The sequence below is a fragment of the Pholcus phalangioides genome, unplaced genomic scaffold (assembly GCF_987345545.1).
Source record: "Pholcus phalangioides strain wild (caught in Gottingen) unplaced genomic scaffold, Ppha-v1.0 ptg000017l_1, whole genome shotgun sequence".
NCBI classification, from domain to species: domain Eukaryota; kingdom Metazoa; phylum Arthropoda; class Arachnida; order Araneae; family Pholcidae; genus Pholcus; species Pholcus phalangioides.
Window position 1 is genome coordinate 39,412,344 of NW_028301610.1, and position 24,604 is coordinate 39,436,947.

The 24,604-nt window shown below is 33.7% G+C and overlaps 1 protein-coding gene across 5 annotated transcripts in view; it reads left to right on the top strand.

Moving 5' to 3' along the window:
* Positions 1 to 24,042, top strand: part of nbs (nibrin) — a 39,450-nt gene extending 15,408 nt beyond the window's left edge. Inside the window, exons 6-12 of one of the 5 annotated variants that reach the window (XM_089246112.1) lie at positions 4,530 to 4,615; positions 6,484 to 6,557; positions 6,690 to 6,730; positions 9,671 to 9,817; positions 12,164 to 12,253; positions 19,664 to 19,707; positions 23,806 to 24,042. In XM_089246112.1, the coding sequence (XP_089102238.1) occupies positions 4,530 to 4,615; positions 6,484 to 6,557; positions 6,690 to 6,730; positions 9,671 to 9,817; positions 12,164 to 12,253; positions 19,664 to 19,707; positions 23,806 to 23,815 (492 nt within the window). In that variant the 3' untranslated portion in view covers positions 23,816 to 24,042. Of the gene's footprint in view, positions 1 to 4,529; positions 4,616 to 6,483; positions 6,558 to 6,689; positions 6,731 to 9,670; positions 9,818 to 12,163; positions 12,254 to 18,779; positions 19,619 to 19,663; positions 19,708 to 23,805 lie in introns of those variants that run through there. The other 4 variants (XM_089246114.1, XM_089246110.1, XM_089246111.1 and 1 more) reach the window with 4 other exon arrangements.
* The last annotated feature ends 562 nt before the right edge of the window (positions 24,043 to 24,604 follow it).

Here is a 24,604-nt window from a genome sequence, read left to right on the forward strand (position 1 = left end):
AAAAAAAACACTGGTGACCGAGGATTAAAAAAAAAAACCGGAACCGTATCTGTTTATGAGATGAATACGCGACCTCAACCAGTTGGCACCGCACCATTTCAGTTTCATTTTGAACAGTTCGATGAATCTGTTGACGATTGGAATAGCTACGAGGAGCGACTGGAATCATATTTCGCCGTTCACGATGTACCCGAAGAGAAGAAAGCATCGGCTTTGCTGAGCGTCATCGGGCCACGCACCTACAGGATCCTGAAGAACCTGGCCACTCCAGATCTCCCGTCTACAAAGTCCTACCACGAGATCGTCACCCTGTTATAAGAACATCTGAATCTGACTCTGAACGAGATGACGGAACGCTACAAGTTTTACAAGAGGAATCAACTTCAAGGTGAGTCAATAGCAGATTACACGATCGAATTACAGAAACTTTTGCGGAATTGTAACTTTGGACCGAATCTATCTGTTATGTTACGCGATAGGTTCGTTATGGGTTTGAGTTCCAAAAATATCCAAAAGAAACTTCTGACTGTCGAGAATTTGACTTACGATACTGCGAAATCTACAGCTCTCGGTTTAGAAACTGCGTCGAAGGATGTCCAAGAAATGCATAATCAACTGTCGCAGCTCAGCGTGAAGAAAATCAGCGAAGTGTCTCGAATGGCACCTATGAGAAAACTATACCAGAGCAATGCGAACTCGGAATCCAAACATTAAGTGAAACCAGCGGGACAAAATCGTGCTTGTTATCGTTGTTCGAGCACTTTTCACATGGCTCATCAGTGTTAAATTCAAGGACAGCATATGTAGATTTTGTAAAAAGAAGGGTACCCACAGAAAGTATGTAGATCGAAAACTAATGTGAATCAGCTGAACCCGGAATCTGACGTGTTTCCTGTCAATAATCTACAGGCTAATAGAAACAAGAAGTTGATGCTTGATGTATACCTTGAGGGAAAGAAACTTTCCATAGAGTTGGATACCGGTGCCGCAGTATCATGCATGAATGTACAGGAATTCAAAAAAATATGTCCAAGTGTAAAAATTCTGAAAATGAGCCTGGTTCTAAAGAACTTTGATCAATCGTTGGTGCATCCAGTGGGTCAAGCTACCGTGCAAGTACGTTATGAAAAGCAAACTACTACTCGGGCCCTGTACTCTGTGAATCAACCAGTAAATGCAATTTTTGGAAGGGAATGGCTACAAACTCTGAAAATCAACTGGTCTGAGATGAAACATCTCACCCAAGAAGGTTCGAGATCTTCAAAGCTCGAGACCTTGCTTCAAAAATATTCTGAAATTTTCACCCCGGGTCTTTGTCGGTTGGAGAAATTACAGTGTCACATCGAATTGAAAGCAGGAACCAAGCCAAAATTCATGAAAGCGAGACCAATCCCTTTCTCACTGAAAGAATGTGTCGAGAAAGAGCTGTACATGGCGACCCCCATCGTTCCAGTGGTGAAACGTGATGGAAACATTTGCATATGTGGCGATTACAAAGCTACCCTGAATCCGGTTCTAAAGGTTGATCAACATCCGTTGCCAAAAATAGATGACATCTTTGCGGAGCTTGCGGGAGGAAAAGCATTTTCCAAGATTGATCTCGCAGAAGCTTACCTACAGATGACAGTGCAACCAAGAGATAGACACCTACTGACTATCAGTACACACAGAGGGTTATTCCGATACAAGAGGATGAACTACGAGATAGTGTCAGCACCTGCTATTTGGCAGAAGAGTATCGAACAAGTTCTGGCTGGAATCCCCGGCGTTCATGTATATTTGGACGATATCAAAGTTACTGGAGCCTCTGATGCTGAACACTTTGAAAGATTGAATGCTGTGTTCGAGCGCCTGAAACAATATGGCTTGAAGGTGAACAAAAAGAAAAGTGAGTTTTTCAGGGAATCAATTTATTATTGCGGATATAAAATTGATAAGAATGGTCTATGGAAAACCTCAGAAAAAGTGAATGCGGTATTAAATGCACCAGTACCTAAGAATGTGTCCGAACTGAGAAGTTTCCTGGGATTAGTTCAGTATTATGGGAAATTTTGTCCAAATTTGTCGACAATGATTGCACCTTTGAATAATTTGCTACGTAAGGATAGTGAGTATATATGGAATCAAAAATGTTAAAATGCATATGTGCTCTTGAAATGAGAGATAGCTTCTGATCGAATTTTAGCTCATTATGACCCTAAATTGCCTCTCGTGTTACAGACCGATGCTTCATCGGTTGGCATTGGTGCCTTACTCAGTCATTACATGCCGGATAGTTCGGAAAGACCCATAAAGTTTGCATCACATGCACTTTCAAGGACTGAAATGAAATATTCTCAGATTGACAGAGAAGCGTTGGGTATAGTGTGGGGTGTAAAAAAATTCTACCATCATTTGTTTGGGAGACATTTCTTTCTAGTAACGGACCATCAGCCCTTAGTGTCAATATTCTCTACACACAAAAGTTTACCTGTACTCTCGGCTACATGAATGTTGCATTACGCTATGTTTTTATAAGCATTTAATTATATGATTCAGTATCGAAACACCAAGGATCATGGGAACGCTGATGCCTTTTCGCGACTACCTGTAGAGTCTCAAGAGGACAGTTATAATGAAGTTGACTGTTTTAATGTAATGCAGATTGAAACTGTGCCTCTGACTGCTCAAGAAATTTCCAGGACTACCCAACAAGACAAATTTCTTTCTGAACTGTATCACTGCTTGCTAAAAGGGACTGAACTACCCGCACCTTGGAAGGGAAAAGAGATCGAATTTTCATTGCAACATGGATGTATTTTATGTGGAAATAGGGTCATCATTCCACAAAAATTTAGGCAGAAAGTTCTTGAAGAACTACATTTAGGCCATCCTGGTATAATCAAAATGAAGGCTTTAGCACGAAGTCATTGCTTTTGGCCTGGTATAGACAAAGCTATCGAGGTTTTTGTATCCAATTGTGAATCGTGTCAGAAAATAAGAAAAGAACCACCAAAAGTTTTGCGACATCCCTGGGAATGGCCAAATGGTCCTTGGCAACGAATACATATCGATTATGCAGGTCCATATTTTGGAAAAATGTTTCTTGTAGTTTGTGATGCATATTCCAAGTGGACTGAAATCATTATAACACGAAACATAACTGCTAGTACCACTATATCACAACTTCGAAAATTGTTTGCTCAGTTTGGTTTGCCTCAAACTTTGGTTTCCGATAATGGAACAACTTTCACGAGCATGAAGTTTCAGGAATTTCTCAAGTCAAATGGTATCAAACATGTAGTATCGGCTCCATACCATCCTGTGACGAATGGTCAGGCTGAAAGAATGGTTCAGTCATTCAAGTATTCGATAAAATCTACCTTTCTTATGGAATTGGATCTACGTAAGTGATTGCAACAATTCTTACTGATGTATAGAATAACACCTCACTCATTAACTGGCAAAAAGCTGAGTATGTTGTTTTTGAAAAGAGAGATTCGTACCAGATTCGACTTGATGCATCCTGATGTGAGAGGGAGTGTGCAGAGAAAACAAGAATCACACACTCATGCATTTCATCGTGAATTTTCAGCGGGAGAAAAAGTTGCTGTTAGGAACTATCGTGGTGTTGAGAAATGGAAGTTTGGAACTGTACTGAACAGAGATGGTACCCTGTCATACAGCGTACAAGTGGGACTTGAAATCTGGAGACGCCATGTCGACCAAATCCGGAAATGCGGAGAAGCTGTGAAGGGCAAAAGTGATAAACAAGAGAATATCCGAGATGTGCCTCCTCTTGCCACTTCGGGAGAACAGTCTCATAGTAATAATGATCAGTTTTGTTTTTCAGGTTCTCACACTGATGTTGACAACCGACCTGGAGCGGAGGATCGGCCACACACGGCTGAGGACGAGACAGCTGGAGATGAGACTGGTGATGTTGTGTCATCAGGTGTCGAGCCAACGCTACCTGCCCACCCTGTGCTTCGTAGGTCCACTCGAAAAAGAAAACCTCCGGACCGACTTGGATTATGAAGGCGACATTTGCAATGCTAAGAAAGGGAGGAGATGTTATGTATGTGGTTATATTATTGTCAGACAGATGGCGCACATGTCATTGTATTGTATTACGGCTATTGGACATTTAGGCAGTTCGCGTTGTTGTTACGATAGCATCTTTGTAATCGTGTGTCCGTTATCATCATGTATTTGCGTATGTCTGTAACCGAATTATTGTAATTAACTGTACCAAAAAACAAAAAAGAAAACACCCCTCAGACAAATTTTGCTGTTTTAAGTAACTGCACTTCATTTGAAAACTTTTTGTAATTGAAAGTATGTTTCGAAAGCCAACAGTTACAGAAATGTCAGCTTTGCAAACAATTTGGGACAGCTTGTATAGATTATCTATAAACCCCCCCCCCCCATATTTTAGGATTCAGTTTTAGGCAAAAAGGGGTTATTTTTACACATTAAAATACAGTATGTTTGCCTGTAAAAAAGCTAGCCAAGGTTAGTGAAGATTGTGATTCTAGTTTTGTTTTCAGCTTTTACCTGCATCATTGGAAAATGTAACATATAAAGATGATAAAAGTGGAGTGAAATTATCTAAATCTTCTCTTAAAGGGTCCAGGTATTCAATTTTTAATGAAATTTATTTAAGTAACTCATGTTCGTGCCACTAATAGTGGCATATGATGTATTTTTACACCTTCAAAATAATTTTTTTGGTGGTCTCAGTTGCCCATTTTACTAAGACATTCCCCTCTAGTATCAAAAGATGTTAAGATGTTCAAAGGTTTTACGAGTTTGATGCCTGTTGAGTTTTTGCCAGACTTTTTACTGACACAGTGGTACAGCTTCTATTTGTGAAAGAGAAATGATGCTAAACAACCATACAGTGCATTGCTGCCACAGGAAGTATTCACACCATACAGTTAGAATCTTTTAGTACGAGGCATGAAAGAAAAAAATCGACTGTGAACTGGTGGTCTCAGTCTAATTAGTTCTCATGTGTATAAAATGACAGTAGTGCAACAAAAAGTTATCAAAATGGTAAATTTCTTATTGAATATATTCAAACACTAATTGGATTGGAATATTTAAACACACACAAATATATACGGGGTGATTATAAAAAAAACTATCCTGACATATGGGCCCCTAACTATCATACCATTCACAGAAACTGAATGAAATTTTGGCATAAGGTATTTTGAGGTATGCGCTCAAGAATGATATGGAAAACAACAGTGTCACTCTAACAGTTACGGTTACAGTGAGAAAATTTTGAGAATAACAAATGGCAACACCAAGTTTTTTGTATTGGAATGCGATCTCCATACTGAAAAACACTAAATAGCTTTGGAATGGCACCTGTAGCACGAAAATCCCCGGAGTTAGGCAAGGAAAAAGTAAAAAGGACTTTGCCGTGCACCAGAGCATTAATGTTCGTTTCATTCGTCACACCGTTTCTTCGGCTGAGATCCCAGCCTGATTAGTCCTCCATAAGGTCACGTGGAAAATTTGTGAAACACAATAAAATGCTTTATTTTATGCTGCTTCTCTGTCCTTATTGGTTGTCCTCACTTTTAGCCTATCTACCGCCGGTGATTTTCATGCTACAGTTGCCGTTCGAACACTATTTAGGGTTTTTCACAATGGAGATCACATTCCAGTACACCATTTCTAAGCATGCATATAAGCCGGGAAAGGTTTTATACCAGCAAGTCAAAAAGATCATGTGGTTCATGGTGATTTAGCTTCAGGGAATAGCGTTTGCCTACACTCACCAAAAATGACTTTGGACATACCTATCACCTAGCCTGTAAGATCTTATTGCACTTGGTGATTTCTCCTGACTCTGAATATTTCCATCATCACCTCTTCAGACTTGTGCAGCATCAACTGTTTTATACACATTTTAATTATGTCAAAAAGTTTGATTCAGGTATATTTGTGTTTTTCCACTTCAAAACAATCCTCATAACAACCAAAGTGAAACTCAACTGTTTCCTAGAAGATAACACTAATGTGTAATAAAATTAAGGAACATTTCTCTCAAGATTATGTTAGTAGTTAATTTTTTATTAGTTTCTATAAAAGTTTAGAGAAAAGGACACAATCTAGTTTGTACATTTAGTACCACGATAAAAAGACATTCCAAACTGAGTTCATTATTTCAATAAAGAACTTTGTAAATGTATGTAAGAATAAATTTTAGATTTGAGAAGTTTGAAAAATAGGGTTATGTGGTATTTTGTTGGGGGGGGGGGTGTTGGTGGTGGCAAAGTACCCTCATGTTTTCTAAAAGGGAACAATTTGCAAACAATTATACTGTTGATTTTTTACTTTCATCTTGATAAAGATAGTTAATTTTTACTATTTCATATACTTTTGTGCTAAGCTTGAAATTTCTATTCTTCGGGGAAAATATTTCTGTTTAAGATAGTCATCTTTTTTTCTCATAACCTATTTTACTGACCTATTGCTGATGTCAAGTCTTGAGTTTGATGCCGTCCAACAGAAAAGAATTAAAATCAAAGAAGAATTTCCATGTGATGATCAATCAACAGGTAGGGTGGTTTGAATTTCATATGTTTTCGTTTGTATAATATTTTGGTTTATACTCAATATTTCAAGTTGCTGTTGGTTTTTTTTTGTTTTACTTCTAGTAACTAATAGTTTATTTTAATTTTTTGATATAGTAATTATGTCTTCTGAGTTCAAGAGTGTTCCCAAGAAAAAAGTATGTCTCTTTTTTTTTATATTACTGTGTGTGAGATATTTAATAGTGTATATATCATGTACAATATGTGATCAAAAAGGATCAAAGTTGATTATATTAAAGAAGTATGTACGGTATTACATAAAAGTACTAGCTTTTCTATTTTTTAAAATCTTTCCATAGTAGGCTTCCTCTGAATTCAGTCTCCAGCTTTCCATCAATTGCTGGAAATATTTCTGAGAGTCATGTTTTGAAACCATGTACAGCTATTTCAGATTTCATTTGATCTTTTTCATATTTTCAAAACTTGGTCCCATGAACTAAACTATTATCTTGGGAAATAAGAAAACTTGCACCTAGCTGGTCTGGTTAACACAAAAGTTGTTCGATTACTGAGATATTGTGTTCGGCTTGAAACTTAACATTTTTCTATGATTGTGCTTTATTCTTGAAAAGTGAAAGAGTTGAAATGACTCATAAAAAAAAAAGAAAGATGTACATGGTTTTCAGCAGTTAATTTTAGATGCACTGTGTGGAATCAGGAGGAGTCTACTTTCAAGGAGATTAATGTTTACCTCTATGTTGCATGTTCAGAGTTTCCAACTGTTACGAATTGTCCGTAGTTTCTATGGATGGCCGCAATAAAATATGGAGCTACGGAAGACACTCTTAATACTATGGAAATCATTTTAAAAAACCAGGTCCTTGAGTTTCTTGTGGTCCTTTGCTTATTTTTATTTTTTTTAAATTGCATTGATCTTTACCATAACGATAAATTCATATATGCATGTGAGAGAGTTTGAGAGAAGACAAACTCAGAGTTGATCAGTTTTGTTTGTATGCAGAAGGCAATCTGTAAATCTGTGCCAAAACCCGCTGCTCAACCCGATGCCCAAACACACAACAACCTTTTTTCCATCAAAACCACCCCACGCTGTAGGCTAAAAATAGGTTTTTGAGTTATTCATTGCAGTGGGTTTGGACCAGGCTTCATTTGCATAGTGCGAAAAAGTGTTTCATTGTAGGTGCCATAGGAGCTCTGATCTGAAGAAAACGGGGATGGGGTCTACGGTTGCTAGACGTTCGTATATACAGCCCACAAGGGCGGTGGAATTGCATTGAATATTCATTAATTATTAAGGGACGACTTTGCTACCTCGGAGAGTTGCTTCAGGGGGTGGGCTCATGCAGCCTGAGCCTTCTAGGTTCTAGTGCCAATGAGGTGCTGTATTTAATTAACTTCCAACTAAAATTTTTAAAGTATTTAAATTTTTGAGTGATTATTTTTTATTGTACTATGGTTATATTGTCGTGGGGGTTGGGGGGGAGGTAGATGGCAAAGTCGAACATTCATCACTACTGACAACCTTTAAGCCAATGTTGGCATGTATGCATGTTAGATTTCAATCCTCTCACTGGAAAATTTTATTTCGCAGGTCAACATTGAAAATACATAGCAGAAATCATCAAACTTCTTTTGCCTTTAAACTGCTCCCATTGGGGAAAGATAAGTGTTTTCTGACTATTTGTGCAGTGTAAGGGTTTAAGGGTTAAACCAGACTTCTGATTTTAAGCATCTGGGGTATATACTTACTCATTCCATTCCTGTACAGGTTTATGCACTTATCTTTTTTTCCTCTTATGCCGACTCGACCGAGCTGGAAAAAAAATTCCATCGCAAAATCAATTTTTTTAAATATTCGGTCATTGCTGAAATGAAAAGGTGAGATACCTTGTCAATGCCAAAATAAGATGCATCAGGTTTGGTAAGAAGATACAGTAAAACCTGTTTTCAACGAAATCGCAAGAGACCAAGATTTATTTCTGTTGAACATAGGTTTCTGCTTAATAAAGGTTTAATTGATATGTGTTAAATTATGTAACGATGTTACGAATAATTGAAATAAAAAAATATAATTAATTTGCAAATGGATAAAATAAATATAATTAATTTGCAAATGGATAAAATAAATATAATTAATTTGAAAATGGATAAAATAAATATAATTAATTTTGAAAATGGATAAAATAAATATAATTATATAATTTGAAAATTGGTAAAATAAATATAATTAATTTGAAAATGGATAAAATAAATAATTAATTAGTCTGTAATTACTACAATTAAAATGAATAATTAATTAGTCTGTAATTACTACAATTAAAATAAATAGCATCTACACTTGATGTTAATGATCCATATAACCAAATCGAATCACTTAATTGATCACTTAATCGTTTCACTTAAATTTACCTGTCGAAATTATTTATTATTTGATATAGAAAATTTGATATCAGGATAAATTAATTTTTCATTGTGTAATATTTGTTTAAATTTCATTTATTGTCTTCCCATTCATTAATGTGCTAATGTGACATTGCTATTGCAGTACTTTGCTAACCACAGTTAATGAAAAAGAAGGAAAGTTGCTTTCACCAACAAAGGAGTTTATCTGAGTTTCTGTGAAAAGTTCATAATTGTTTGTATAGCTAGATTGTAAAAAATTTTGGTGGAGCATTTTAACATTTTTTATGATCCTTTTTCCTATTGGTTGCATAACACTCAGAGTGTTTGTGTGCAATTTTCCATTAAAGGGCACAGTTTTTCTTTCTGTTTCCGTATTAGACAGGATCCATTTAATCCAAGTTTTTTAATGTGTATTTTGGCATTGAAATCACGGGACCACAATTTTTTTTTCCGTTGAAGACTGGTTTCCACTTAATACAGGTTCTATTAAAGACAGGTTTTACTGTATTGATATGTTTGAGAAGCTTAAAGTACTTTTTTTAATTTATTAGTTGAATTGAAAATTTTTCAATTCAAACTTAGATTGGGTATTGAAAGGTATTTATGCAATAATTCAATGCTCATAAGATTTAATTTAGTGTGTTCAGTTATAATGCGTTCGTATTTGTGTGTTTTTATTTGATTTTGTTCTGCTCCCCCCCCCCCCCCCAAAGAGAGTGGATATCAAGTCTGATGAAGAAATGGTTTGCTCCCACAGTCCTATGATGAAAATTAGTTATTCTGAACTTATCGATGATCAACATGAACCTGTCTCAGTTGGCACAAGAATGCATGCCAAGAATTTCAAAAGATTTAAGAAAGTATGTTCTACAATCAGACAATCACTTTTTGAAAAATTAGTCTCTACAATTATCTCTCACTTTTAACCACATCCCTTACAAGGACGAGGTATCTTATCCCAGAGTAGATAGAGACAATACATTAGAGCTATCTCTTTCCTTTCCCTCTGATCATTGTGATGTTTTGCTGGTACCCATATGAATGGAATTTGATTTATCTGGACATTATCGTTTTCTCTTTTCTCTCTCCTTTAGCATTATTCATTTTCCTGAAATGAAGATCATGTGAGAAGACAGAGGATACAGTTCGATGAATAAAAACATCATATACTGTCAAACCCCTGTTCAATGAATTAGATGAAACAGACATTTTTTTATTAGTTAAATCAAGGAAAATCGTTATATAAGAGTTGAGTTAATACAAATGTGTCGGGGACTTTTTAAAAATTTATTGAATTGAGGAAATCATGAAATCAGAGTTTGTTATATTGAGGTCCAGCTGTACATTAGAAGGGTGGTGGATGTGGTTGATAATGAAGAGGAAAATCTTATTCCACTAATCTTTTATTCTTTTCTATTTCCCGAATGTTAACTGTTTAATTCTCAAAATTTTTACATTGCTTTTTTTTAAAATCTTGTTCACATTGAGAAACAAAAATATTTTGCTGCTTCACTTATAGTTCCATCTAACTCATCAAATTTTGCAAGAACTATTTTAAAAGCTATAGTATGAGAATGAATATACACATGCTTAGTGTATTTCACATTTTTAATAAATTTACAAATTACCCAAGGTCTCTGTAACTCGCATTGCTCAGCATGCTAGAAAATAAGAGTTCCTCCAGGTTGACAGCTAACATAGGTGCGGTACAGTACGGTTAAGTTAGACTTGGCTAAACTACAAAGAATGGTTTGCATGGCCATCTCTGGCTGTATGAAAACCACTACTACTGAAGCACTAGAACTTTTACTCTGAATGTATCCTCTACACTTCATATAGAGTTTGAAGCAATCATTTATATGAAAAGATTCAAGAATTTGGGTTATTGGGAAAATTACTCGCAGTATTTATCATGGGGTAGTTTTGATATAAATGTTACACAGCACCCATATCTCAACATGCTAAGTGATGGCATGCTTTCCAAATTTGCATTTAACAATTTTTATATGGTTCAATTCCCTTCTAGGGAAGATTGGGGCATTGCTCCTACTCAGTCATAGAAATATTATTTGGTATACTGACGGCTCTAAGCTTGGCAACGGTACTGGAGCTGGAGTATGCTGTCCTGGAGATGATACACAGTTATCGCATCCTTTAGGTGGCTACACCACTGTTTTTCAGGCTGAAATCTTTGCAATTCTCATGTGTTGTAGAATTTGCACAGATAGATATTTTAGTAGAAGATGCATTTTTATTTTAATAGTCAGGCTGCATTGATGGCTCTTCAGAAGTCTGAAATCACTTCTCATGTGGTCTGGGAGTGTTACACTGCACTCTGTAATTTATTCAACAACAACAGAGTCAAGCTTTGCTGGGTACCGGGTTATTCAGGTATCTCAGGTAATGAATTGGCTGACAAACTGGCTAGAAGGGGTTCTGGGACTCTGTTTATTGGTCCGGAACCAGGTTTGGGCATTTCACGGGAATTCATCAGAAATACCGTTTTCAACTCATTCAGGAGAAAACAGCACCAAGTTTGGCTGAACATTGGTGGTCAGCGACAGGCAAAAGAGATAAATTGTGACTGCCCTAGTTTTAGGCAGAAGGAGCTGATGAAGCTCAGCAAAAATGGTATTCGTAGAGCTGTTGGTCTACTTACTGGCCACTGTACTCTTAAAAGGCATCTTAATGTCATATGAGTTAGTAGTAACTCAACCTGTGGAGGTTGTTTATATAAGGAAGAAACAGCTACTCACTTTTTTTGTGAATGTGAAATGTACTCTGCACACAGGTTTGGGCACTTGGGTCGCGTCATTTGATTGAACCATGGGAGCTTCAAGACATTCCTATTAGATCTCTGCTGAACTTTGCTTCAGCTACAGGTCTCTATTAAAGACCTATTTTCTTTTGGCGAGAGTACAATAGACCTCTTGTCGCAGTGTTAGGTTCTGTGGAACCACCCACCTTTAAGTCTAAATCTAACATAGGTGTGAATTCCACAAAACCGTATCTTACTTTCAATTTTTAATTAAATTAACCTTTAAATTACTTTATTTAAAAATTTTACTTCTGCTTTGTACATTGATTGTTTTATTTTTTGTGATCTGCGGATTCATTTCATAGCGTGCTATTTTTTTCATTTGCCAACGTATAATTGATCATGACTATTATATTTATATGAAATGTGTATTTTTTTAATTTTATAGTTTGTTCACGAGGAAACTTCTATTCCAAAATATACATATTTTGCAGATTGTGGCATGAAAGGATTTAATTATATTCCATTAGATTCAAATGTAAGTACATTAAATTTGAGTCTTTTATTTACCATTATTTCCAGCAGGGTTGGCATGGTATTTACCGCTGATGGTTTTTGCTGTTTTGGTAAAAACATTTTTCCTGCAGTTTTTACCACCTTCAGGGAAAAAATTATCAACTTTTTTCCTTAAAAGATGCATAATTCTGATATAATGTTGTGCAAATACATAACACTAAAATTATGTTTTTACTAGCATGCATAGCCTAGTCAGGGTTGGGGTTTTGGACAGGAAACATGGGTTAAAATGTCCGAAATTGTCTAAAACTGTCCATGAATAAAACCACTGTCTAAAACTGTATTTCAAATTGTCTAAAACTGTCCAAAACCTCCAAGTTTCAAAATGTTATGTGGAAACATAGATTTTTCTTTCACAACACTGTATATCATTTTTTTTATAGCATATAAAGTACTAGCAGAATACAAACCTGTTTAACTAAATAAAAAAATCTTTCTAAGCGTGTCATTTGATTTTTGTTTTTTTTTAAGTTGACTGTTTTTTCATCAAATCAATGGTTTTCTACTGGAAATATGATGGTAAATTAATATCACTCATTATATCATGTAACTCACTGTTTAAATAAACACTCAAATTTTTATTTTATAAATGTTATTTTTACTTCACATCTCATTTTTCATGTATGCTCATGAAGCGGGTACTGTATTTAGGACATTGCTTGTCCAAAACCCTGCAGAATCTGCCAAAGCACATTCCTTTAGAAAATGCATTATATTAAAGGTACACTGAATACACATAGTCCAATTACAAGCATTGCATGATTGTAAGAGCTCAACATAAATATTTTTCATTAGATAATATTACACGATCAATATTTATTTACATCATAATGTTTATTCAACACATTGTTCTATTTTGACTTTTCAAACTTTTTTTTTTAAGTTGAACTTTCTATTCTACATTCTCAATTTTGAATTTAAAAAATTGATTTTAAATGAAGGAAAATATCTGAACAAAATGAGGCCACTATGTAGCATCTGCACATGACTAACTGAACACAATTTGACAAACACAGATTATGCCTATATGATAACAAAAGACTTCAAGACCCAAAATTTTTGTTAAATTTCAATTATTGCTCTTATGAGGCTAGATGCTAATATTTAACTGAATATAAATACTAGCTATATATACAATGCTATCACATGGACAGCAGTCAGGAAAAACACTGGAAGAATAAGGCTTATCAAAAGACTGTCCTTAACACATTGTTTTTTATTTTAGTTTCCCACAAGTTATGCATCAATTGCAAGAATATTTTCAAATTTTGTAATCTTAGAAATCATTCTAACACAGATAGAGCAGCTAAATAAGTTATATGCTATCTAATGTTAAGAAGCGCAGCTGAGCTTGATTATTAGTGTTCAATTATTACATAAGTTTAATTTCATTCTGTAGTCATATCTATTCCACTTTTCTAATTTTCATGTAGCATTTCTATTACATTCTTGTATCTTACACTCATATGTTTCAATAAATCTAATTAATCTCAAGACATTTCAGTTTTCAAGTGCGATGCCATAGTTTGATAACCTGAGAGAAAGATATCAGTCATACAACCCTTTACATATACTGTTTTGAATTTCAAAATTTTATTACATTTAATATAATTAATAATATAATATATTTATATAATATAAAGTTTATTATTTGGTTATCGAAGTTACTTCATCAAATTGTAGTTTTCCAGTTTTAAATAGACATTTAAAAAATAATTGAGTGAACTCTTAGTGATAATAAAAAGGGGGAAAAGAACAAAAATATTGATTACATCATTTATCATAATTAAAATTAGTTATCAAAAGAAAATCAAATGACAGCTGTATTAACCAATAATAGTTTTTATGGTATACAAATAGTCTGCAATAGTCTCTCTATCTCTATACTAAAAATAATATACAGTGAAACTTTGATATAGTAATACACTGTGGACCAAGAAAAAATATTGCTGTAGAGGAATTTATCGTTATATCGAGTATCATTGTAGTGAGGTTTTACTGTACAATAATCTTATATAACGATCTTCTTACCGATATTACTCTCTCGTCCTGATTCATAATGTTAATATACTCCAGGGCTGTCATTTCAACTTTTTCGGGGGGGGGGGGGGGCAAAGCACATGTATTCAATGTATGTATATATATTTGTATATATATACCATTTCTAGTGTATTTTCAAAAGCCAGGGGAGGCAACGGCCCCCCCTGCCCCCCCTAAATGACGGGCCTGATATACTCTATTTATAATGATAGCTCCCTTATAATGATACGTTCATATACAGTGAATCTCTCGATAACAAACATCCACGGGATCGATAAGTTTGTCTGTTTATGGATGGAGGATTGAGGTCTGTTGACGTAATTTTTAAAATAAAAGTTCATTATCAGGAGGTGTCAGCTAAACGGGAGCAAGTGTCTGTTAATGGAGGTTTTACCATAGTTCTAATTATTTAAAAAGAAATCTTGTATCCACGTAGAGGAAGCCGAAAAGACTATTAAAGTGGTTTTTAACCTTTGAGACAGCGCGGGCCAAAAACTTTCCATGAAGCCCAATGGCCAAAAAGTCATATTTTGGTATCTCTGTTCACATAGTGGATTCCAGGTTTTCGAGTTAAATAGGGAGCTCTACATTATATTGGAGAATATTATTTATATACTGAGATAATTTATTCATTAAATATGAATTTTCATTAATATTGAAAGTATTTTTCATTAAGTATGAGTTTTCATTAATGCTTGAATTATTTACTTATTAATTTTCATCTGTTCTGAAATTGTTTTAACTCTGAATATGAATTTTTCATTAATTCTGAGAAATTATTTTTTCATTGAATATATGAATTTTTCATTGAATATATGAATTTTTCATTGAATATATGAATTTTTCATTGAATATATGAATTTTTCATTAATTCTGAGAAATTATTTTTTCATTGAATATATGAATTTTTCATTGAATATATGAATTTTTCATTGAATATATGAATTTTTCATTGAATATATGAATTTTTCATTAATTCTGAGAAATTATTTTTTCATTGAATATATGAATTTTTCATTAATTCTGAGAAATTATTTTTTCATTGAATATATGAATTTTTCATTAATTCTGAGAAATTATTTTTTCATTGAATATATGAATTTTTCATTAATTCTGAGAAATTATTTTTTCATTAATTCTGAGAAATTATTTTTTCATTAATTCTGAGAAATTATTTTTTCATTGAATGTATGAATTTTTCATTAATTCTGAGAAATTATTTTTTCATTGAATATATGAATTTTCTTAAGCCTTGATTGCTCCCACTAAAAAATGAAATTGCCCTCCCTTAAAAATCATTACCTCCCCAATGTGGCGTGGACCCCACGTTGGGAATCAGGGCATTAGACTATAGGTGATTCCAATCAAAAATTTAAAAAAATATCATTGAAAAGGGATTTATCATTTTACCAGGGTTTCACTATCAGAATTTGATTAAAAATTCACGCACACACAAATCACAGATAATCAGATTTTGTATGTGTTGACTTTTTTTAATCTATTGAGAGTCATCTTGTATTTGAATCTTGAGTTATGTAGTTTCTTTAAGAAGATAAATGGAATTTTGTTATTTCAAGCTTTCATGAGTATTTTATTTGTCTTTTCTTTTTTGATCCAATTATCAATATATTCAAGAATATGAAGCTATTTATTTTTCTTATTATTCATGCTAATTACAATGCATTGTCATTTATAAGTCTATTGACATTTGTTAACTTTATGAATAAGATCCTCTTAGGCTAAGAGGCTATTGAGAGTTTGAGCATTATAGGACCCAAAGCAGAAAATGTGAAAATCTGCAACATATATATTGTGCAGAACAATCTGGAAGAATTTCAAGAAAAGGGCAGAAAACACTGTTATGGGCATTTTTACTGCAAAACATTTCCAGTCAGCCGAGGGCTCCTTGCAGAACAATGTAAATCATTCTGCTTTGGGGATTATAGCAATGTTTTTCTAATGCTAAAGGAGTTGGGATCATGATGAGATATTAGATGAAGCTAACTGAAACAAACAAAATCAAAACTTTTATTGCCAGCCTTGAATGGCTGAATCACGAAAAATTGCCGTTTTTAGACTTGTTTGCGTAAGTGGACTTATGGATTGACTTTCCGGTATTGTCCATTTACTGTGTATCCAGAATGCTCCTCCTAATTGCTGGCAATAGCAGAGTTATTTGATTGGTTTTTATTTTATTGGTATTTTATTTATTGGTTTCAAATCTTTATCTATTGAGTTTCTCAGAATTTTACATAACAGAGTTAACCGCTTTACGATCAAAGAACATAATATTGCATGCAAACGCCAGTGGAATGAATTCAAACAAGTTTACTCTGTTTTCTTTTCTCTCTCCTGATCATCTCAAAGCTTTATTGTAACCTTACAATTTTTTTTCTTTTGGTTTTTGTATACCCTGATAGTGATTTTTTTCCTTGCATATGATGTATCTGTCTTATAAGAGTGAAAGAGAACAGGTAGGGTGAAAAGAAATCTAACATTGTACGTTCATTCTTATCACATTTTTATACTGTCTTATTCTTTTATTTGTGTTTCCCCCCCCCCTTTTCTAATGTGCGGTTAGGTTAAGACACGGTTTCTATATTGATTGTTGATTCGTCAAATAAAGAGCATCCGAATTGCCAATTTGCTTGTAAGCAAAGGGGTTAAGGCTCTAGAAACTGCAATTAAATACATTGAGCAACAAGAAAAAGCTACAGGAATAGACATAATGATGCTGCAAACATTTCTTTAAATCATCACAGGACTGAACTTTTTAAGTACTGTATTTAACTTCAGAATATTCTGTAAGTTAATTTATTCTTTTTTTGGTTGTAAAACATATTAGGTTTGTAATGTTTAAAATAACATACATTGACATTTAATAGGCTTTTTCTTAACACCTCCGTATTATCCAACATTTTTGCTTATCCGGCGTTCTGCTTGCCCATTTATGTCAGATAAGAGAGACTACCATACATATTTATCTTGAAAAATATACAAAAGAAAAATCATAGTTTTTGAAGAAAAATATAGTAATAAAAAATATATAAGAATAATAAAAATAATATGAAATTAAATAATAATGTAAAATAATATGAAATTAAATACTAATGTAAAATAATATGAAATTAAATAATAATGTAAAATAATATGAAATTAAATAATAATGTAAAATAATATTGTAACGTTCTTGATGATCGTTACCTCCCGGTTCTTTAATATTTTTTCCCCAGTAAACATTGAGTGGATGACAACAATGGAATAGACAAAGTTTAGATAGAACTATAACATTTATTCAATTATATTGTTAAACCATTAATCAGCGTAATCACAATTATCATAGGCCTTTTATATGTTAAACTATTAATTAACGTTTTATCACAATTAGGTTTTTCTTTCATTGTCACAATGAAACAAATATGAATCGATCTCACCGCCGTGTCCAGGTTTTCACGTGCTATCACATCGTCCGGTAGATACTCCCAGTTGTCTGCCACACAACCAAAGACTCGTCGGCACCAGCTTCAGACGATTTTGGTGTAAATACACACGTTGAGATGAAAGCTCAGCCACTGCACATGGAACTGGAGATGAAAGTCCACGGATGGCCGGTCTAGCCACTAACCGATCACTGGATCACGACGACGTTGAAACCTTACGTGCGATGAGACGGGATAAGTGCCAAGGCACACTTCTACTATTGTAACTTCATTGTATTTATGAGACGATCTAGACTCACACCATGACAGGCCGTGACGCCTTACTGATTAATTCATTGAATCGGTCGTAGGCAAGGAAGTCGAGAGGAAGTAGAGGCTCAGCACATCTCTAGCTGGCTTTTATATAATAGCATTCCCACAATGCCTCACTGAAGAACCAATCACAACATTGAAGGTGCGGTATTAGCTTGTATCTGATTTACATAACTTCATGAGAAAAGGAAATATTGTAAACATTATAATATTGAATCTGGCAACCAAACATAACAAATTGGAGACCTATCGGCGGACACGATCCTACCGGTCGATCCCGGAGACAAAGGTAAAACAATGACTAGAATAAAGACGATTTCCATGGGGGCCCAATTGGTAATGTTACAATATGAAATTAAATAATAATGTAAAATAATAACAATGTGTAAAAGAATCGAAACAATGATAATATGAAAAGCAAACACCGTAATATGAAAAATAATAAAAAAAAACTGAAAAAAGGTAAGGTTATAAGAAAAGAAAAATAGTGGGAGGAGTAAAAAAAAAGTTGTAAGCATATACTTAAAAAAACATAATATAAATACGTGAAAAAAAAAGAAGAAAACTAAATAATATCTACATATGATAGAAACAGCGGGGAAGACAGAAAAGGGAAGCGGCAGTCCTTTATGGTATGTACAAATCTTTGAAGTGCAAACAGTCTCTCTTTTGAGTACGCTAATTTTGATTTTCCAGGTGGCCATTGGATCGAAGCTTTTGCAGATTGCATGCAATTGCAGTTCTCTGAGTTCTCACATTTGAACACTCAAAGATCAGATGTTCGGGATCCTCCTTTCTCTTTCCACAACTGCACGAGTGGAAGTCTCTCTGCCAGGAAGAATTTGTAGTTGCCTTGTCCAGTTAAAAATTGGGTGAGATAGAAACCAGAAGAAAAGTAAAGTCGCTTTAATCAATATTTTTCAGTTGGAAAGAAGTGTTTAGTCTATTTTGCAGTATTGAATTTCAGATATTTTGTGTTCCAACTTTTCTAGATTTCCTAGAAGTAGAGACGCTTCCAGAACGAATATGGTGGTTTACATACTTTAGGTATTTTCTCGAGAGTAGTGGAGGATTTGGCCAGTTCATCTGCTCTCTTGTTTCTGATGGTACCGCAGGGTTCCAAGTTTCACTTAACTTTATTGCTGCTTCTCTTTTGTTATAGCAGTTAGGATGTTTGAAGATTTCTATTGTAGCTTTGCATAATAGTGGGAAAAACAGTCTTTGTCAAATGAAACTTTTCAGTTCATTTGAATTTGTGGTCATTGGTGAGGGCATGCTCAGCAGCTGCAGACTTATCTATTCAACCCAACCTGCAGTTCCTATCATGTTGATTAATCCTGGGTGCTGTATTGATCATTTAGTTGTGCCATAGCTCAAGAGAATCTTATTCATTGAATGACAGCCACACAAAAATCTAACCAGCTATTGAAAAATCATCGTGTATGCCATACTTATTTTGCCATTAGTATTTCCAACATAGTTCCAAGTTTAGTTATTTTCTTTTTTCAATCACCTCTTTCAAAAAATGTTTTCTCATTAGAGAACTATGTATTCTTAATTATTTTCATTTCTTTTTCTAGCATACAAATCCCATTCCGGATAGTTGTGAACATGGCGAATTTGAGTATGATGTTTCCTGTTTAGGCTTTTATTCTCTATGTATCAACCTCTCAAATTTTTTGAAATATTATTTTTTGATTTAAATATCATGTAATTACAGGTTAAAATTGATATTTATGTGTGTAAGAAACAAATATTTGGTGTTCATGTAAAAACTTATCTCTAGTAAATTAAATGTTGTTAATATTACTAAAAAAAAAAACCACAAATTATAGGAAATTACTTATTTTTTATCTCTATAAAAATGTTAAACCCAGTTTTGTTCGTAAAGTAAAACCTCCTGTATCTGGAACTACATCTTCATATCCAAAGATATCCAAAGTCTGGGAAGGTGGTAATCTAAAGTTAGGTAAATGTCCTTCTTGTGTGTTATGAAAATCAAATTTGTGTTTAGATGTCATCTTAAGTAATAGAAGAATGACCATGAATTTTTCCTGGTTTGGAATTTTTTTAGATAAAAAAACCACTGGCAACAAGACTAAAAAATTGACATAATTATAAAGTGTCTGCCCCCTAATATTACCAGTTTGGTGCAACTTCTAGGCCAAGGTCTTTAGCTTTAAAATGCCTTATTTTAGCTCTTTCATAACTTTACAGAGATATTTACTTGTACCCAGTTTTTCTTATTTGGAAGGGGTCATTCCCTTTTGTTTTGGATAAGGATTTTCTGCTGTGTTCAACCAAGTCTTAGGCCGGTTGTCCACTAGAAGCTACTACAAGCAATAACAAGTCATGTGTATGTGTAAGACTGCTATAGTAGTCTTGCGCACACCACTTGTTACGTTACATGTTGGCGCTTGTAGTAGCAGACACCTTATAGTAATAAATATTTTGGAATTTATATATTTATGACAAAATGCATAATAAAATTCAAGGATTAAATTTTGTGTCATTTTAGAGTTGAAGATGAGCATAGAATTTAGAAGTTGAGTAAATTAATTACCATAATTTTCAATAAATAAGCTGCCCCCAGAAAAACGACTGATGAAAAATAGTTTCCTCAGAAATACTGTATCTTTATGTGGCAGTTAGATCATTAAATAACCATGGCAAATAAAATTGCACTGGCAATGTCTTACATTTAACTTGGCTTTCAAGTGTCTATCAACAATTTCGCCATTCATAACACTTATTATTATGGGTTAATGAACAAAAATATTACCGGCTGGACAGTATCAAAAATTTGCAAAGGTATTAATACAACAACACGTAATTATTATTGAAAATGAATTCATGGGTTATTAGAATTTGATATAGAAAACTTTTCACACTGTAATTTTTCTACTTTGTTTCATAAAAATGTAAAATATAAATATATTCCAACAAAAAGTCCAAGTAGAATTCTTCATACAAGGTGTATTGTAAAGTCTTTATTCATCCCTTCGACTTTTGAACTGCTAGTTGTAGATACATACTTTCTATTAGAAAAGATATCCAAATAACATTCCTATTTTAGACGTATCATTTCCAGGGGCTGTATATGTAATGAGATACAAAATTCAATTTTTTGTGTGCCCCCATCTAATTTTCATTTACAAAGTTGTTGCCCTGTCTCTTGAGTCCCCAAAAAAAACCCATTATTCTAAGTGTAATATTAGCTGAGACATTCAAATGCAAAATTAGCTGAAAATTAGGGAAACAGCAGTATATATCAAGAGAGAAATTTGAGAAAAAAAGCTAAAAAAATTCAAAAGATTCTTTAAAGTTGCAGTTTATTGGCACTTTTCTAAATTCTGAGATGCACCCTCCTCTCAACATTCATTGAGCAATATCTTGGGGAATATTGCACTTAGATACATAGATTTATTTTTTATTTATTTTTTTGTTCTTAGCAGAGACAGGGCAACAAAACAACTTTCTAGTTGGAAGTTGGAGGAGCGTATAAAAATTAAAGTTTGTATCTCAGTACATATACAGTCCAGAGTAAAATAAATGAATTAAATATGAAGGAATGGTGAATTATAAAATGGGCATGCTATTTCGATTATTTTTTCTAATTGAAAGTGGGTCTTTGAAACGGTGTGAAAAAATCATGATTGAAAAAAAATAATTGATTGTAGTTGATTTGTTTATTGTTAATTTGTAGTTTATTCATTAATGCTGAATTGAATTTTAGAGATTAGGTGATATGGAAATGTGCATTCTTAATAATTAACAAGATTTGTTTTAATTAATAAGCTGTGTTAAATGTAATAAAAAAAAATTGATTTAAATTTAAAAAAATCTAATTTTTTTTTTATTTAGTGTAAGTGATAGTGACTCACCAATAAATGCTGTTTTGAGGATTAAATTATCCTGCATTATCAAGAGCAGCGGAATAATTCTAGACCAAAAAGCAGAAAAATTTGCTGGACGTATGGTGACAAAACGTTTGCATGCTAAACAATGGCGTGCAGCTTTCTTTAAAAAAAAATCAAGTTTATCTCGAGGGTCTGCTAGACTAGAGCCCTGTCAGCTTCTTGGGTTGCCTTTGGGGGCTGCACATGGGGCTTTGCATCCAAGGTCCAGCTACTCCTGCAATAAGAAATCACACAGATCCGAAACCACTGAAGCTATAAATAGTCAGTATTTTTGTATTTTAATGTAGAGACCCACTGGGAAGAGATTTTCCAAAATTCAACCCCATAAGGGAAGGGGGGGTTCAAAGGTTATATGGAGCAATCATCACTGTCCCAAAATCGCTGAAGCAATACATATGAAATTTCGTCAGTATTACATTTTATAGTGTAGACACCCACCAAGACAGAATTTCTGAAAGTTCATTCCCCAAGAGGGTCATGAGGTGTTCAAATGTTATATGGGGGAATCATCACCAAGTAATTTGCAGATTACCAAATCCAGGCGAGAGAAGCCGCAGGTAACACCAGTCTTCTATATTTCTTTTAATCGACAACTTTACAGCATTTCAATAACATGCATACCGTACTAGGTTACTTTTGCTTCAACAACATTGAAGTTAAATAAAGGAGAAATGAAATTTTAATTTTGTGATTTAAATTAATGATTTTTTAAAAATCAAGTGATTTAAATTATGATTTTAATCACGATCGTGATTGATTTAAATCACGCCAATTTAAATCAGGGTATCCTGCTCTAAAATCATTTGTTCAAAACTTTAAGGGTGTATAAGGACTTCATTATGCACCCTGTATAGATGATTACTTTAATGAGAGGCAACTTTAAAATAATTTGTACTTTAAAAATGTCAAACTTTGTATAAAAATTGTCACATTGTTGTTTTCTTATTCATGAAAGAACATTGGTAACATATTTCATTGTAACCAGTAAAAGCCTCACTTTCTAACAATTCACTCCAGGGGGGTGATTGTTATTTTACTAATCTGAACTATGAGTCCATAAAGATTATAAATGGTGATAGACATAGCCATACTTTGTGCAGTTACCACTTTTACCTGGTGGTACTGGTGAAAGAGAAGAAAAATCTAGCCATTTAAAACGGCTTGAAAAATCTCAGGTACCAGGTTGCCATGGCGACTAAAAATTGATAGTGGCGCCTAAAATTTTCTTAGCATAGTTACTAAATTAGAGTCTGAGAACAGCACAAAATGTTTGGAATTTATATCTGCATATCTGAAAGAGGTTCACTGTGCCCTGGAAAGTCAAAAGAAACACAATTTTAGACCTCTTTTTCTATGGTGAAAAAATTATTTGGATCTAACATTGTTCAGGGGCCTACATTTTTTAGCGATTTGTGAGGTCCTGCCTTAAAATGCATCTATATAATACAGCTTTTCTGTTTCCTGCACACGCATTTCCTGAGTGATAGAGCAGCCAGGTATATAATAAATTAAAAAGGAATTACTGAAAGTATAACATTTAATGAACACACATTATATCAGTATTGTCAAACTATTAACACTTACAGATCTTTTTCCAATGCAAGGAACCTACAGTATGGGTGTGTTCCCCAGGTTTTTCTAGAACATTGCTATGTAAAACTGTTTATCTCTGTTATTGATGATTGTTTCTCATAGAGTTCAATGCTGGTTGATAAATTCTGTGCATTATATTGGTTATAATTACACTTAATTTGTTTTGTGTGCTTCCATAACAAATTTAATTTCAAAAATTTTCTTTTCAGTTGGGACTGAGTTCAAATTTATTTTGCATTGGTGCCTTGGTGAAATTGTTAATACCAAAGACTAAGGAATTCATAATGCTTTATTTCATGAATTAATATCATATCATATAATCAGATTATGAATATTGGAGTTGTATTTTCCAGGATGTCATTTTACCTGTTTTGAACGTATCAATGTATAATTTCATTTGCAACAATTTGAAGTTTTTACCTCTATTAAACAATGTTTTGTTTCAATTAGAGTGTATTGTTTTTTTTCTCTCACGGGAGGGAACTTGAAATTACTGTTTGGATTTTTAGGATTGATCTTTAATAATTTTTGATATTATAGATCAACGGTGTCCAATCTTTCAAGCCATGCCAGAATCAAGATTATTTTCCATGTGCATATACCACTACGAATTCCAACACACAAACTATGTGTCCCGTTTTAAATAACACGAGCAATTTTCTCCATTTTTGCAAAAATGGTCTTCATATTTTCATTTTTTGTTGAGCTTGTCACTCTTTAGAGTTCTAAATTGTTTTTATTTTTGAGTCATAAATCTGATTATCATAATGCAGATTGCTTATGGTAGAACCTCTTATATAGAAATCTTACATATATAGTAGAACCTCTTATCTATACCATGTTAGGCATAGACATTGGAACCTGAAGACTCACAAGTTTGCCCCCTCCCCAAGAGTTCATGGATATACAATGTAATTGTATTATACAATTCATGCCCCTCATGGGGACAATCCTGAATTTCTTACATATGGTACGTCCAGCAACTATGCCCAAAAGTGGAAACTGAAC